Genomic DNA, 12,971 nt, shown 5'->3' with positions numbered 1-12,971 from the left:
CACAAAAATTATAAGTTGTGTAGCTTTTAAAAAACCAAATGCATTTTTGTTTAGGTAATAAATGTAAGATATAAAGAGTCGTTTTTACGTTTAGTTTGGGTAATTTTTATCGTACCTAAATGGCTTGTACGACGGAATTCGGCCCTGACTCTGGTGGAAGAGTAAAGGTTAGATCGAATTATTTAATCTTTAAATTTTATTACATTATCTAAACAAAGTAGTTAAATATATATAATTTAAACATATTAAAAATTTATAATAATTACAATAAATATTTAGGGCATAACTATCATAAAACCTATAGTCTACGGAAATGTAGCCCGTTATTTTGGTAAAAAAAGAGAAGAAGATGGACACACTCATCAGTGGACAGTGTATGTCAAACCCTATCATAACGAAGATATGTCAGCTTATTTAAAGAAAGTACATTTTAAATTACATGAAAGTTATAATAATCCAAACAGAATAATTACTAAACCACCCTACGAATTAACTGAAACTGGATGGGGTGAATTTGAAATTGTTATTAAAATTTATTTTCATGATCCAAATGAACGACCTGTGAGTCAGTGAAAAAATATAATCAGCTTATAAATTTTGAATTTCAAATTAATAAGACCAATTGATTTTTAGGTAACTATATATCATATTTTAAAATTATTTCAAACCTCGCCCGAACTTCAAGTTGGAAAAAAGAGCTTAGTTTCAGAATTTTACGATGAAATTATATTTCAAGATCCTACAGCATTAATGCAACATTTATTAAATTCAGCAAAACCATTGACAGCAGGTATCTGGCGTCATGACACAGACTGTAAGTATAATTATATATGAAAGTATTAATATTGCCTCCATCGTAATAAACGATAATTATTTATTTAAAATGAATATTTAGTTGAAGTTAAAAAGGAGCAAACACTGAAAGCTATAAAGGATGCTAGGACTAAAATTAGAAACGAGGTAGCAGAATACAAGGAAAAACTTACATTAGCAAAAGAAACAATCAACAAATTTAAGGATGAAATATCAAAAATTTCTAAAAGTGGAGGCTCGTTATCTGTAACTTGATATAAAAAGGAATTATAGCAATAACTAATTAATTATATTTTTTTACTTTTGTAAATAGTTAAATATGTATAATGTAATAAATTTTTCTATATAAAAGTAAGCAATAGGCTAACAGTCTTTATTAGATTCCATATTTTCGATCTGTTCTTCACACCGATATACATATTTTTTTTATATAAATAAAAATAACAATTTAATATTTAATCACAATATGTTATAATACAATTTATCGAATATGTCAAAGTGTAACAATAGGTAAATATAGTGCATGTATGATTCAATCAGGAAATTTGTACAACTGGGCGTCATACCGACGTTTTACATGAAAAAAGTTACAACAGTCAAGGATAGAATATGTCTTTCCGTGTGTCTGCTTATGTACAAAAACGACAATTTAGCCGTTAAATGTGTATAACTGGTGCATTAATTGTAAATGTCAATCATATTTGACAAAACAGTAAATTGTACGTACAACTTTTATAATATCATAAAAACCGGAAAATAATTTCAAAACACGAAATTAAAAATATAACGTACATATAAAATAATTAGCTTATTGTAACATGTAGGCAATCTTCTAATACAATATTGTGCTTCATTGTTGCACGGAAGGATTAGTAAGTGTCAACAGTAACCTTTAGAATACAATTGGCTTATCTTTGCATTGATCAATACAAAAATTAGTAAAGCGCTTAAGAAATTTCGGATATTCTCTCTTATAGACAGCACGAAGAACTGATGCAGGAGCCCATCCACCGGGATTAACTATAAAATTTATAAAATAATACAATGAACTTTATAATATATAATAGTTAAATAAATTATTAATACTGACCAACTGAACAATAAGTTATTTTGCAAGTAATATCCTCTCTTTTAATTAATTCGTTTTGTTTTGGTGGGTCAATAAGTGTTTGGCAAACGAGGCAAACTGTTAAATATACCCTAACACATTTTCCAGCATTTGGCTGAAATAAATATTTATTATATTGTTAATTTTTAATTTGTAACAAATTCTTCAAATCGACACAGATTAAAAATATAATAAATGCTTCACAATCTTACTGGATAATCTGCATGTTCTGTGCTGTGATTACAAGCAATCCATAAGTCTTGTGCATCCGGTACTTTACGCATATGCGACCAAAATAAAGCATCTCTTTGACTTGCAGGCCAAATTCGCTTATGAGTTTGTAAAAAAACTAAAGTATCCTTAGATATATTTTCTATCACTGTCATGTCTTCTAAAGTGGCTTCCCAACCACTTCGATATTCAGGACTAAAAAATATTTTACAAACTTCGTGACCAGTAACACCTTTTACAACATGACATGCTTTCAAAGGATCGACTACCAAGCCATTGGCCTCTTCTTCCCGCCTATACATTCTCATGTCTCCATCTTCAGCAAACAACTGCCAGCTACCAGCACCTACTCCTAATCGAGCATAATGCAATTGCTCTAATGTTATCCTATTTATCTATAATTTAATATTATTTATACATTAATTAATGACCAATTTAAAATTATAATTTATTAAGTACACAAAAGATCCAAAAACATTTAATTTCTCATACCTCAGGCCAGAGTCTATGCTTAATAGCTGGTGTTGTAGGAGTTGTTGGGATCACAACTGATTTTTGTTTCAATCGATCTTTTATTTCATTTTCTTCATCAATTTTGTCAAGACCTGTTTCCATTGCATCATAAAACTCTTCATCGCATAATGCACTGTGTGGTCCTTCCTTGAAAGAATAAAAGTAATTATATTTTTTTAGAATCAAGCACATTGTTTATAACACAATTTTTAATTTTATATGTAAAGCTTAGAACTTATTTGTGAAAATAGTTTTTATAGACTGGCGATAAAATGTTACATACATTTTTGTAGCCCAGATATTACATTAGGTCAGGCAATTAACATTCAAGACACATTGTTTTAGAAGACAAAAACTGCATACATAAAAGTTATGAAATAGCATCAGAATTATATGCTTGATTCACTTATTTATTCAACTGACTCGTCACAAAATACGTGCATGAATATTATGTGCACGGTATGATAAATAACTTACTTCATAATCAGGTCCACCATGAATAACTACTCGTGGTCTTCCAGAAATACCGCCATTTAATGTGACTTGTTCTTTTAGTGACCTACAAAATTCTTGCAATTTTCGTCTTTTTTCCATTTCTTTCTCCCAACGTTTACGCCAAGCATCCTCACGTTGCACCATCAAGTCAACACAATGCTGCAATGTTGCTATTACACCTTCACTTGTGGCCTTGAAAGTAATAGCTTCACCTTTGAAGTCAATCGCCTGTTCAGCTGGGTCAAAAGTAATGTCATCAACTTTATCATTGGATATTCGACCTTTATTTTGTAAGTTTTTGACATTATCTGCACAATCATCAAAATATTTTTGGAGTGTATCCACTTGCTGTAACAATATATCTTTAAATGTTTCTATTTCCGCCAACTTCTCTTTTAATCCCCTGACTCCTCGTTTGCTGAAACTACCAGCACTCGCTGTAGATTGTGTATTTGATATCAAAGATATAGCACTGCCGTGACGTTTTAAGCTATTTTCACTACCATATCCAGATTCAGCCTGCATGTAATAATTTTTTAATTATTTAATTTAAATCATAAAAATAGAGTATTATTTTATAGAAAATAAAGTATACTTTATATGATTTTAAAACATCTACCCAACGCTGCTTTTCTTCCGGATGATTCGCTCTTAAATACCAAACCAAGCAATCATTTACCGATACATCAAATCTACATTCATCAAATTCATGAGCCTAAATATAAATTAAAATATATATTAAATAAATATTATTATTAATATTGTATTCTTACAATAGATACAATGATTTTTTTAGCAATAAATAAACTGATAGTTTAAATTCAAATTATTACCAATAATTGAAATATAATTTATTACATTTTTAAAATAATAATCAAGATATAACAAAGTCGTAAACTTAAATATTATAAAATAAATTGAATGATATTTAGATACTAACCTTTATATCTGCTTTATAAAGACTAATAGATCCTCGACATCCAAATCCACTATCTTGTTCAGATTTGTAATAAGATAGTGTGCCATCTTTCAAAACAATAAATCGAGTTTGCCATCCATGTATGTAGTTGGTCCACTTTGATAAATTTCCTTGGAGTTCAGGCACAATTACACCATCCGAGCCTTCATCATCGTCTACACCTATGTCACCATAATCTACAACTTCATTATTTTGTTGAGAACTTTCTAATTCGTCCGTCATTTTAATGCGTACGCTTTTGAAACTTGATGCCAATCTATGAATAAGAATTTTGTATTTAAAAATGATAATAAAATTAATTTAAATGTACAATAATTTTCAAGTACATCCAAATAATGTTTAAATAACTGTAGTAAAAACTAACATTTTTATTCTAATATACAAATGTATACATATGAAAAATTAGAAAAACGCATAAGCGAATATCAATATTTACATTTAGGATACCGTACTTCGATACAAAACATTTTGTTACGATATTAGAAGAGCAAACTAACCTCAAAAAGTGACGTTGCGATAATTGAATTCCAGTTATCAAAGTGATTTCCCATACGAGCCATTTACGATATCGCACATTGTAAAATCATAGGCAATAATTATTATAGTAGCTTTTCAAATGAAATAAACATGCAGGAATTGTAATGAACTTCTATTAGTCCAATATTTAACTTGTATCATTAAAGCTCCACCCATTTGCCACTTGTTACAGGCTTCTCCAACTCCTCTTATCATCCCTCGTATACTTACACATTACACTTTTACTACATAAACATAAATATAAATATGTGCAATTTTTCTAAATGATTAATTTGAATATACTCTGTCAAAATTTTATAATAGTATATGCATACGCATATGTATGTCAGGCGTGTGTGTAGGCTACACACACTCCGGCGCATAAACTCACACAGGTCCTCGTAGCATATATATAATTTACCGTTCGCAATTTCATGTGTAATTTAGGTGTAAGTTGCACGAATATTCTATGCGAAAGTATTTGTTCGTATTTGCGTGCTTGTATGCGTATATACGTACGCATTCATTATCGGATAAAATTGACATGACTGGCCTTATTTTAATATGGACATTATGGTAAATTAATACTTGACCAGTAAGCAAAGTACATTTTGTTTTATTATATAATTCTCAACATATATATGTAAAAATTAATCATAATAATTGAATATTATTTTAATCTTCATTTATTTCATTTTGTGCATTACGATGTTTTATTTTTATAAATTAAGAAACTGTTAAATTTATATCTTATGCTTAAAATTTAATCTACGAAAAAATAATATCTTTATCAATTGATGTTGAAAAATTTTTTTTTTATAAAGTATTCCAAAATAATAATTTATGATTTTTGTAATAGATATAAATTTTTAAATTTTTAACACAATTGTATGAATCGCATTATGTTTAATAAGAATTTGTATATATGTGCTATTGGTATTCTAGTTATGTAATATCTTGTTATTTCACAATTATTTTTATTTTAATTTCCAACTAAAATATGTTTCATAATTCACTATTCAATTTTTAATTTGAGCGAAAAATTAAATTTCTATATAAATACAAAATGTCCCTAGGCTTACTACATAACTGCTTCTAGGCTATTTAATCAAAGATTGTATCACCAAATAATGTAGAGTTGTAAACGTTCTAAAAACGTGAACAGCTGTTTTTTCTTTTGTTCTGTAAACAAAAACTACACAAAGTCCTGGAGATTACCATATTTAATCACATATTATATTATGTGTCTTATAAATAAAAATGTACAAAACTTGACAAAAACTAAAATCCTAAAATGAGTAGGATAAAGATGTTGAAAAAAGGGTAAACTTATTATGCCTCGAAAAGAGAACACGTAAGTATTTTTTTATAAAAAGAACATATTTTGAAAAGAATATTTAGTTGTAGATAGTACTTGATTAATTAAAATTAAACTTTAGTAAAGCCAAAACATGGGAAAGAGACAGAAGAAAGCGTATGAATGGGTACTTCAAAAATTTATCAGATCTTCTGCCACCACAATTGGAAGGACGTAAGCGGAATAAAATTGATATTCTTATTCATGCATCCAAATATATTAAGGATCTACATAATCGTACCGATGAATTATTTCATGCTCGAGCATCAGATGTTCATAGTATGTATATATAAATAGTAACTGTAAAGCCAGAGTTTTATAAAATTTTTATTTCCTTTTAACTATAGAAGAAGAACTGGCTCGTTTAAAAAGGCTTGTAATGCAATTAATATCTAGAATTCAATTACTTTCCGATCTTTTAAAAGATGCAGGAATTACTGTACCAGCTGAACCTGCATTGGAAAAAATTTCACCACTTAAATGGTCTAATAAAATTAATGTTGTTTCTGGATCTAAGATTAACGAAACGGAAATAAGTACAGATGAATCAATTATATAAATTTAATCGTTATTTAATTAATCTATTTAATTAATGTCTGTTTAATATTTTATTTATACTCCTAGCTAAAAGAGGGGAGAAGAAAAAAGAAAAGAACTCCACTAGTCTTAAAGCTAATTTAAAGAAAAAGTCAGTATCAGGTAAAAGAACTGAAAAGCAACCCGTCCATAATAAGTGCTTCCCTGATAAATCTAAATGTATCATTGAAGATCAAGAAAATCATGATAGTACTAGCTCTGGTGAAAAGAGAGAGAAAGAAGATAAATCATCTTCTTTTAATGAGGAGTCGATATCCAGTAAAATATCAGTACCAATTTCTCCTTCTAAAGTAAATATAAGTAAGTAATAATATTTTTATTTATTACATGCAGATTATTTTATTAAACAATTATAATTAAGATGATAAAATGCTTACATTTTTAGAAAATCATAAAAAAGTTAAGCGAAAAAAGAAAAATGACCCAGTAAATCAGGCAAATACAACAAATTTAAATAGCCTTCCAACAGGTACTTTAGTATTCTCAGGTGGCAAAATAATGCCTATGGTAACACCAATGCCAAACTTAACATCAAATATTATTGTGAATACTCAATCTCGTCCTTCAAATTCTATAATTCTGAATAATGCACAGCAGGGTCAAATGATTGTAGTACAACCCTTGCAAACGAATCATTTTCAAACAGTCAGTACAGTACAAACAATGACTTTAAATACTATGCCTAATATACAAGCCAATATGTTAATAAATTCCCGAAATTGGGCAAAAAATGTTAAAACAATTATCAATTCAAGTAAAATAGGAGGCATGAAAGGAATTTTACCAAAGATTCGTGAAGTTACTAAGACTACAATGACATATAAAGTCCCTATTCCTGCAATTCATAAGGATAAGATTGATAATAAAATTGAAATTAAAGGAATATCTTCAACTGAAAAACCACAAAATCATACGAATATTTTAAAATCCGGCAAGAATAGACGATTACCTAATGTAGAAAGTCAGAATGATTCACAAATTCCAAGAGAAGAAATAAAAAAACAAGGATCACAAGAAAAATCGATTGTAAATAAACATACATTAAAACGTAATTCAAATTCAAATTCAAATGAATCGTGTGAAGTAAAAAAGAAAAAGAGTAAAGTAAATGAAGTTGATCATGAAGTAAAAAGTGTACAGATAAAGGCAAATATTATTTTAGATAACAATGTCACATGTAAATCTATCGAAAATTTAAAACAAGTTATTGAAAATATTGGTGATGATATATCATATCCAAAATTATTATTGAATAATTCAGAAGAAAATAATTCAAATTCTACTAATGAGCAACAAAAATGTAGTAATACTTTGCATGAATTAAATTGTGATTTAGAAACAATTGACAAATGCCAAATACAAAAGATAAATTCATCGAGCGAATATTTGGTGGATGATAAATTATCAAATATAAATATTTCTACAGCTTTGAAAGAATTGCCAGATAAAGAAGTGTCTATTATATCTGATATCGTAGAACGATCAGAAGATAATTTTGATGATAAAATTTCAAATGAAATTACTGAAATTAACAATAAAAATAATTCCTCTGTATCAACAGAAGTTATCACTGAATTGCAAATCAGTAAAACAAATCCGATAATAAAAAATACTGATATACAAATGACTTCTATAGAAAATAATATTGATGAAAATATTCTTTCAAATAAAATAAGTCAAAGCTGTAACGTTGAAAGAAAAATTGACAATATGCTACAATCAAAAACTCAAGATGAAATTATTGATGAACAAGTGCCACCAGAAAATAATAAGATATTTTTAAATCTCGATACTAACACTACGACTACAATGAAATTAGAAGGTTCTGAAACTAAAATAAATTCTGTATCAACAGTATCGACATCTTCATCTATTAAAGTTTTAACGGAAGAAGAATCTGTAAAATTAAAACACAATGCTAAAGATGATCAAAATATTATAAAAACAGTATTCTATAGTTCAAGCAATAGTTTTGTGCCAATCAATCATAAAACAGACTCTTTACATTCAGATTTATCAAATGATATATTCGCTTCGCTTCAAGTACCTTCAAGCTCAAATAATTCAGAATCAATATCTCCTACAGCTGCCTTTTTGATGGCTTTCCCAATTGTATCATCTTTAAGTGGTAAGACCGAAGTTCTTGACGATGAAATAAAAGATGATTTTAAATATAGTAGTCAAACACCTCCAATGCTGCTACAAATTGGAACAATAGAACCTAATAATTTTAAAATTAATTCAAGAGCCACAGTAAATGATAGCGTAGAGTCAGCAGAACCATTGACAGTAAAATATCAGTCTCTTAAATCTTCGACTGACTCAATCACATCTGTAATCAATTCAACAACTGCAACAACTCCGATTAAAATTCTTCCAAGAGTTATTAGTAGTCAAACCCTTACAGAATCATTTAAAATAATTCCAGTTTCTTCAGAACAAATAAATAGACAAGGTAGCATTGAATCGAGTAATTCTATGCAAACTCAACAAACCGCAACTCATGAAAGTGAAAACTCTGATGTTAACACTATAAATAAAGATCAATCATCTGATATAACAGATAATATTGATAGGTCAATAAATAATGATGTTCAAAATTATACATTAGAAAACAAGTCGCAGCCTAATTTTAATTATACAAAAGATATGTCTTTGACTTCAATATCAAATTCAATTGCTAACGACATTTTAAACAAATATATTTCAACAACTCCATTATCCACAAGTACATTGGCTACAGAAGCTTCAAGCAAGTATAATTCTCATTCAAATTATGTAACATCGGATTGTGAATCTTCCGTAATAAACTGTGTAAAAGAAAATATTGATCGAAATAATAGTCAATACAATTTCGCGTGTCAATCTGCAAGTGACATTCCAACTGATAGAGATCTGTGTAAGCTTCAAATTTGTCCGATGGAAGCTTTTACAGAACGCAGTAATGAGTATTCTGCTCATAATAAAGAAACTTCGTTTTCAAATGTACCTTTACCAGCAGCAAATACTGAAACTTCAAATAAAAGCATTCAAATTTCAATAAATCAAGAAAAGAATTCCAAAAATGTAATTTCAAATGACCAAAATATAGCTACCAATAATAATTTTCATTCTATAAAAAAACTTGAAAATAAAGGACCGTCTTCAAATAATTCTGGAACAAATGTTCTGTATCAAAAAAAAAGCAATGAAATTCCAAATTCAAGCTCATACATTGGCTCTTGTGATAATAAAGTTAATAAAAAAATAATGGCTGTTTCTTCGCAATCTAGTAATTCCGCACAAAAAGTTGCCTCTACAAGATCTAGTACTTTTTCACAACAATCGGAAGTGTATATTGCGACAACAAATTACGACGACAATGGTGTTACAAGATCAACAACAACAGTTGCAAACAATACTTCAAATTTTAGTATTCTATCATGGACAACATTTTCACCATTAAGTAGTAATAACAGTAATTTTTCCCAATACGAACAGCCTTCGGTTCCTACGGATATTACAAAGACTGTTTGTGAAAATTTTAATTATCTTCCTTTATCCAAAGAAAATGTATCCTTACCTAATACTTCGACACAGCCATCGTATACTACTATAGACACGCAAGTGCATAATTTTGATAAATCAAAAACTAAAATATCTCTTGATATGCAAAAAAGATCATTTAGTGATTTGAATAAATCAAGAAATATTCGACTTTCGCAGTCAGTTTCAATGCAAAAGTCAACTCGTATTCATAATCAGTCTTCTGCATCGAATTCAGAATTTAAATTTCCCTCGGAAAATAAGAATAAATATAAGTATCCAATGGATATGGATTATTTACAAAATAATTATTCAAGTGGATTAGATTTAGCTCCTCATCAGCACCATCACCAACAACAAAGTCAACAAAGTCAACAAAATCATCAAGTTCCAAACCCCAAAGGATCCTCAAACCAATCACTTCAAACTATCAAATCAGATAAATCAAATTATATATTACCTGATTATAATTCACATTCGAACTTTCATTCTGATTCGACCAATATTCAAACAAGATATTCTAATAATCAAGATTCTTATTCTGGCGTTACTTTCAAATACGGAGAAAAGAATCCAAATACTCATTCAAAGTATCAACCGAGTTCTCAAGTGCCAACTTCAGCATTACACTCAGAAAATTCATACAATAATAAACTTGTTCCACAACATCAACCTCCACTGAGTCAAAGTAAAACAAAGATAGACTCGACTAATCACATTCAGCAAGCACAACAACAGCAACAGATACATCAGCAGCACGCGATTCGACCACCCGTCAATTGGATGATGACTCCTGAAATTAAACACAATTCAAATATCAGTGATATCATTTTGCCTCCTATAGGAAAGGAACTTGAATTTTGTCAAAATAATATTTTTGCACAAACTTCTAGTTACAATCAAACAAATACGAACCATCAGTTTTATAATAATTATGACATGGCAACGCATACTTTTCCAAATATACCAGTTTTACAAAGCGAATCAAAGAGAAATATGGATACGACTTATTATTCTGAGGAGCAAGCATTTACTTGGTCGCCATCCAAAAATGTGTCACAAACTATAGAACAAAATCAGAATTTAAAAAGCATCGAATCATCAGCATTATCAACTTTAGTGGGTGATCTAGCATTGGGTACCAACATTTCGGAAAAACAGAATTTTTTATTTGGACAGATGTCGACCAGAGGAGGCAGTACCAATGAAGTAGGAAAAGATCCATTGAAAGACAAAGAAGCGGTAATAACCAATCGCGACTATCAAAGTATTGTGAATTCCCAAAACCTGCAGCAACATTCTTCGCATGGAATGCCATTTTTATCGGTCAGCCAACTTGTTGATCACGAAAAAGCTGAAAAAAATCAACATCAGCAGGCTCCACATACTGCCAACCATCACCACGCAAGTCATTATCATAATCATCATCATCATAATCATCATCATCAATCATCCCAGCAGCAGCAACAACAGCAACAGCAGCAACAGCAGCAACAGCAGCAACAGCAGCAACAGCAACAACAACAACAGCAACAGCAACAGCAGCAGCAGCAGCAGCAACAGCAACAGCAGCAATCCTCGCGTAAACAACGCAAGGGCAATAATAGTTTACGTGCCAGCGTTAAGAGACATATGGACATGAGACAAAAACAATCTGCTAATCATAGCAGTGAACAGATCCATCGGCAACACGAGGAATCGAAGACCAGCTCTTCTGCTTCAGGCTTTTCAGAAGCTAATTATCAACAACAACGACAGCAGCAACAGCAACAGCAACAGCAACAGCAGCAGCAGCAGCAGCAACAGCAACAGCAGCAATCCTCGCGTAAACAACGCAAGGGCAATAATAGTTTACGTGCCAGCGTTAAGAGACATATGGACATGAGACAAAAACAATCTGCTAATCATAGCAGTGAACAGATCCATCGGCAACACGAGGAATCGAAGACCAGCTCTTCTGCTTCAGGCTTTTCAGAAGCTAATTATCAACAACAACGACAGCAGCAACAACAACAGCAACAGCAACAGCAGCAGCAGAAATATAATCAACAGAATAATGATATTCAGTGGAGAAGTAGAAATTGTAAAAGTAATTATACAGCCGAAGCCTTGATAGGCACAAATAGCAATCATACCGATAATAATCATGGGGAAAAAAATCTTCCAAAGTACTCAACGAATTATCCGCAAAATAAATTCTCAGGCTCGCTGAGTTCCGATTCTATGTCTATTAACTATTTTTCCAATGTCGAAGATTCGAGTACTGGCTATGGCCAAGTAATGAATCAAAACTTCAACCATTCCTACACATACTCTTCAAACGCCAACATTTATCCGACTAGTAACTTTATCACTAATATTTCCAATGGCTCTACAAATTATATGATGTCGCTGCATGAAAATACTTCGGATTATCTGGAAAGCAACAATTTTCTATTACCACCTAATGTTTCAACAACGTCAATTACAACCCCACTGTTAACAAACATGACAGATGGTGTGAAGAATCACCATCACCATTCTCATCACCATCATCAGCCATATGTTCCAAATAAACATCAGAATTGTGATAAAAGACTTTACTTTAGTCAGCAGAAGAAAAATAAACGAAAAATGGAAAACGCCAATAGTGCCACTAGTAGCATGCAGAATTTTGATTTTCCGATCTCAGGAATCACGTCTCCTCTGGACGATTATCATCACGCGTCGACATTCCTATCACCACCGAATCCCCTTTATCAAAATCAACCGAACGTCTATTCAAAATCTGCGGTGCCACCTCCGCCCCCACTGCCTCCACCACCGGCTTGTGCAGCTCCTTCCGCTTCGTCCTCAAC

At 30.6% G+C, this 12,971-nt stretch overlaps 3 protein-coding genes across 3 annotated transcripts in view; 2 read left to right on the top strand and 1 right to left on the bottom strand.

The window, feature by feature from the left end:
* The first annotated feature begins 55 nt into the window (after window positions 1-55).
* Gas41 (YEATS domain-containing protein 4 Gas41) lies at window positions 56-1,113 on the top strand. Its single transcript, XM_011501736.1, has 4 exons — window positions 56-167; window positions 280-561; window positions 634-814; window positions 896-1,113. Exons 1-4 carry the CDS (start codon window positions 120-122, stop codon window positions 1,066-1,068), a joined length of 684 nt encoding a protein of 227 aa, XP_011500038.1. The 5' UTR covers window positions 56-119; the 3' UTR covers window positions 1,069-1,113.
* Window positions 1,114-1,149: 36 nt separating this feature from the next.
* On the bottom strand, window positions 1,150-4,966 carry cert (ceramide transfer protein). The gene is made up of 8 exons (XM_011501735.1): window positions 4,637-4,966; window positions 4,101-4,395; window positions 3,756-3,875; window positions 3,143-3,679; window positions 2,645-2,812; window positions 2,134-2,547; window positions 1,904-2,036; window positions 1,150-1,833 (listed from the first exon to the last, which is right to left on the bottom strand). The coding sequence occupies exons 2-8, from the start codon at window positions 4,359-4,361 to the stop codon at window positions 1,706-1,708; spliced, it is 1,761 nt and encodes a 586-aa protein (XP_011500037.1). The 5' UTR covers window positions 4,362-4,395; window positions 4,637-4,966; the 3' UTR covers window positions 1,150-1,705.
* An 807-nt stretch (window positions 4,967-5,773) lies between these two features.
* LOC105364084 (putative uncharacterized protein DDB_G0282133) overlaps window positions 5,774-12,971 on the top strand; it is a 9,397-nt gene continuing 2,199 nt past the window's right edge. Inside the window, 6 exon segments of the mRNA XM_011501947.1 lie at window positions 5,774-6,009; window positions 6,095-6,291; window positions 6,360-6,548; window positions 6,637-6,909; window positions 6,995-11,607; window positions 11,668-12,971. The exon segment at window positions 11,668-12,971 is cut by the window's right edge and continues 4 nt beyond it. Coding sequence (XP_011500249.1) covers window positions 5,990-6,009; window positions 6,095-6,291; window positions 6,360-6,548; window positions 6,637-6,909; window positions 6,995-11,607; window positions 11,668-12,971 — 6,596 coding nt within the window. The 5' untranslated portion in view covers window positions 5,774-5,989.

This window comes from Ceratosolen solmsi, unplaced genomic scaffold (genome assembly GCF_000503995.2).
Source record: "Ceratosolen solmsi marchali unplaced genomic scaffold, CerSol_1.0 scaffold23, whole genome shotgun sequence".
Taxonomy (NCBI): domain Eukaryota; kingdom Metazoa; phylum Arthropoda; class Insecta; order Hymenoptera; family Agaonidae; genus Ceratosolen; species Ceratosolen solmsi.
The sequence above is the reverse complement of the archived record's forward strand: the minus strand, read 5'-3'. Positions and strand labels throughout refer to the sequence as shown.

What these genes read in the sequence shown, in the direction of transcription:
- Gas41 (XM_011501736.1), top strand. Translation starts at nt 120, where the DNA reads ATGGCTTGTACGACGGAATTCGGCCCTGACTCTGGTGGAAGAGTAAAG. An exon ending in ACTCTGGTGGAAGAGTAAAG is followed by an intron (nt 168 to 279) that starts GTTAGATCGAAT and finishes ATAAATATTTAG; the next exon opens with GGCATAACTATCATAAAACC. An exon ending in ATGATCCAAATGAACGACCT is followed by an intron (nt 562 to 633) that starts GTGAGTCAGTGA and finishes ATTGATTTTTAG; the next exon opens with GTAACTATATATCATATTTT.
- cert (XM_011501735.1), bottom strand. Translation starts at nt 4,361, where the DNA reads ATGACGGACGAATTAGAAAGTTCTCAACAAAATAATGAAGTTGTAGAT. An exon ending in ATGGTGGACCTGATTATGAA is followed by an intron (nt 2,813 to 3,142) that starts GTAAGTTATTTA and finishes TATTCTTTCAAG; the next exon opens with GAAGGACCACACAGTGCATT. An exon ending in AATAACTTATTGTTCAGTTG is followed by an intron (nt 1,834 to 1,903) that starts GTCAGTATTAAT and finishes TAAATTTTATAG; the next exon opens with TTAATCCCGGTGGATGGGCT.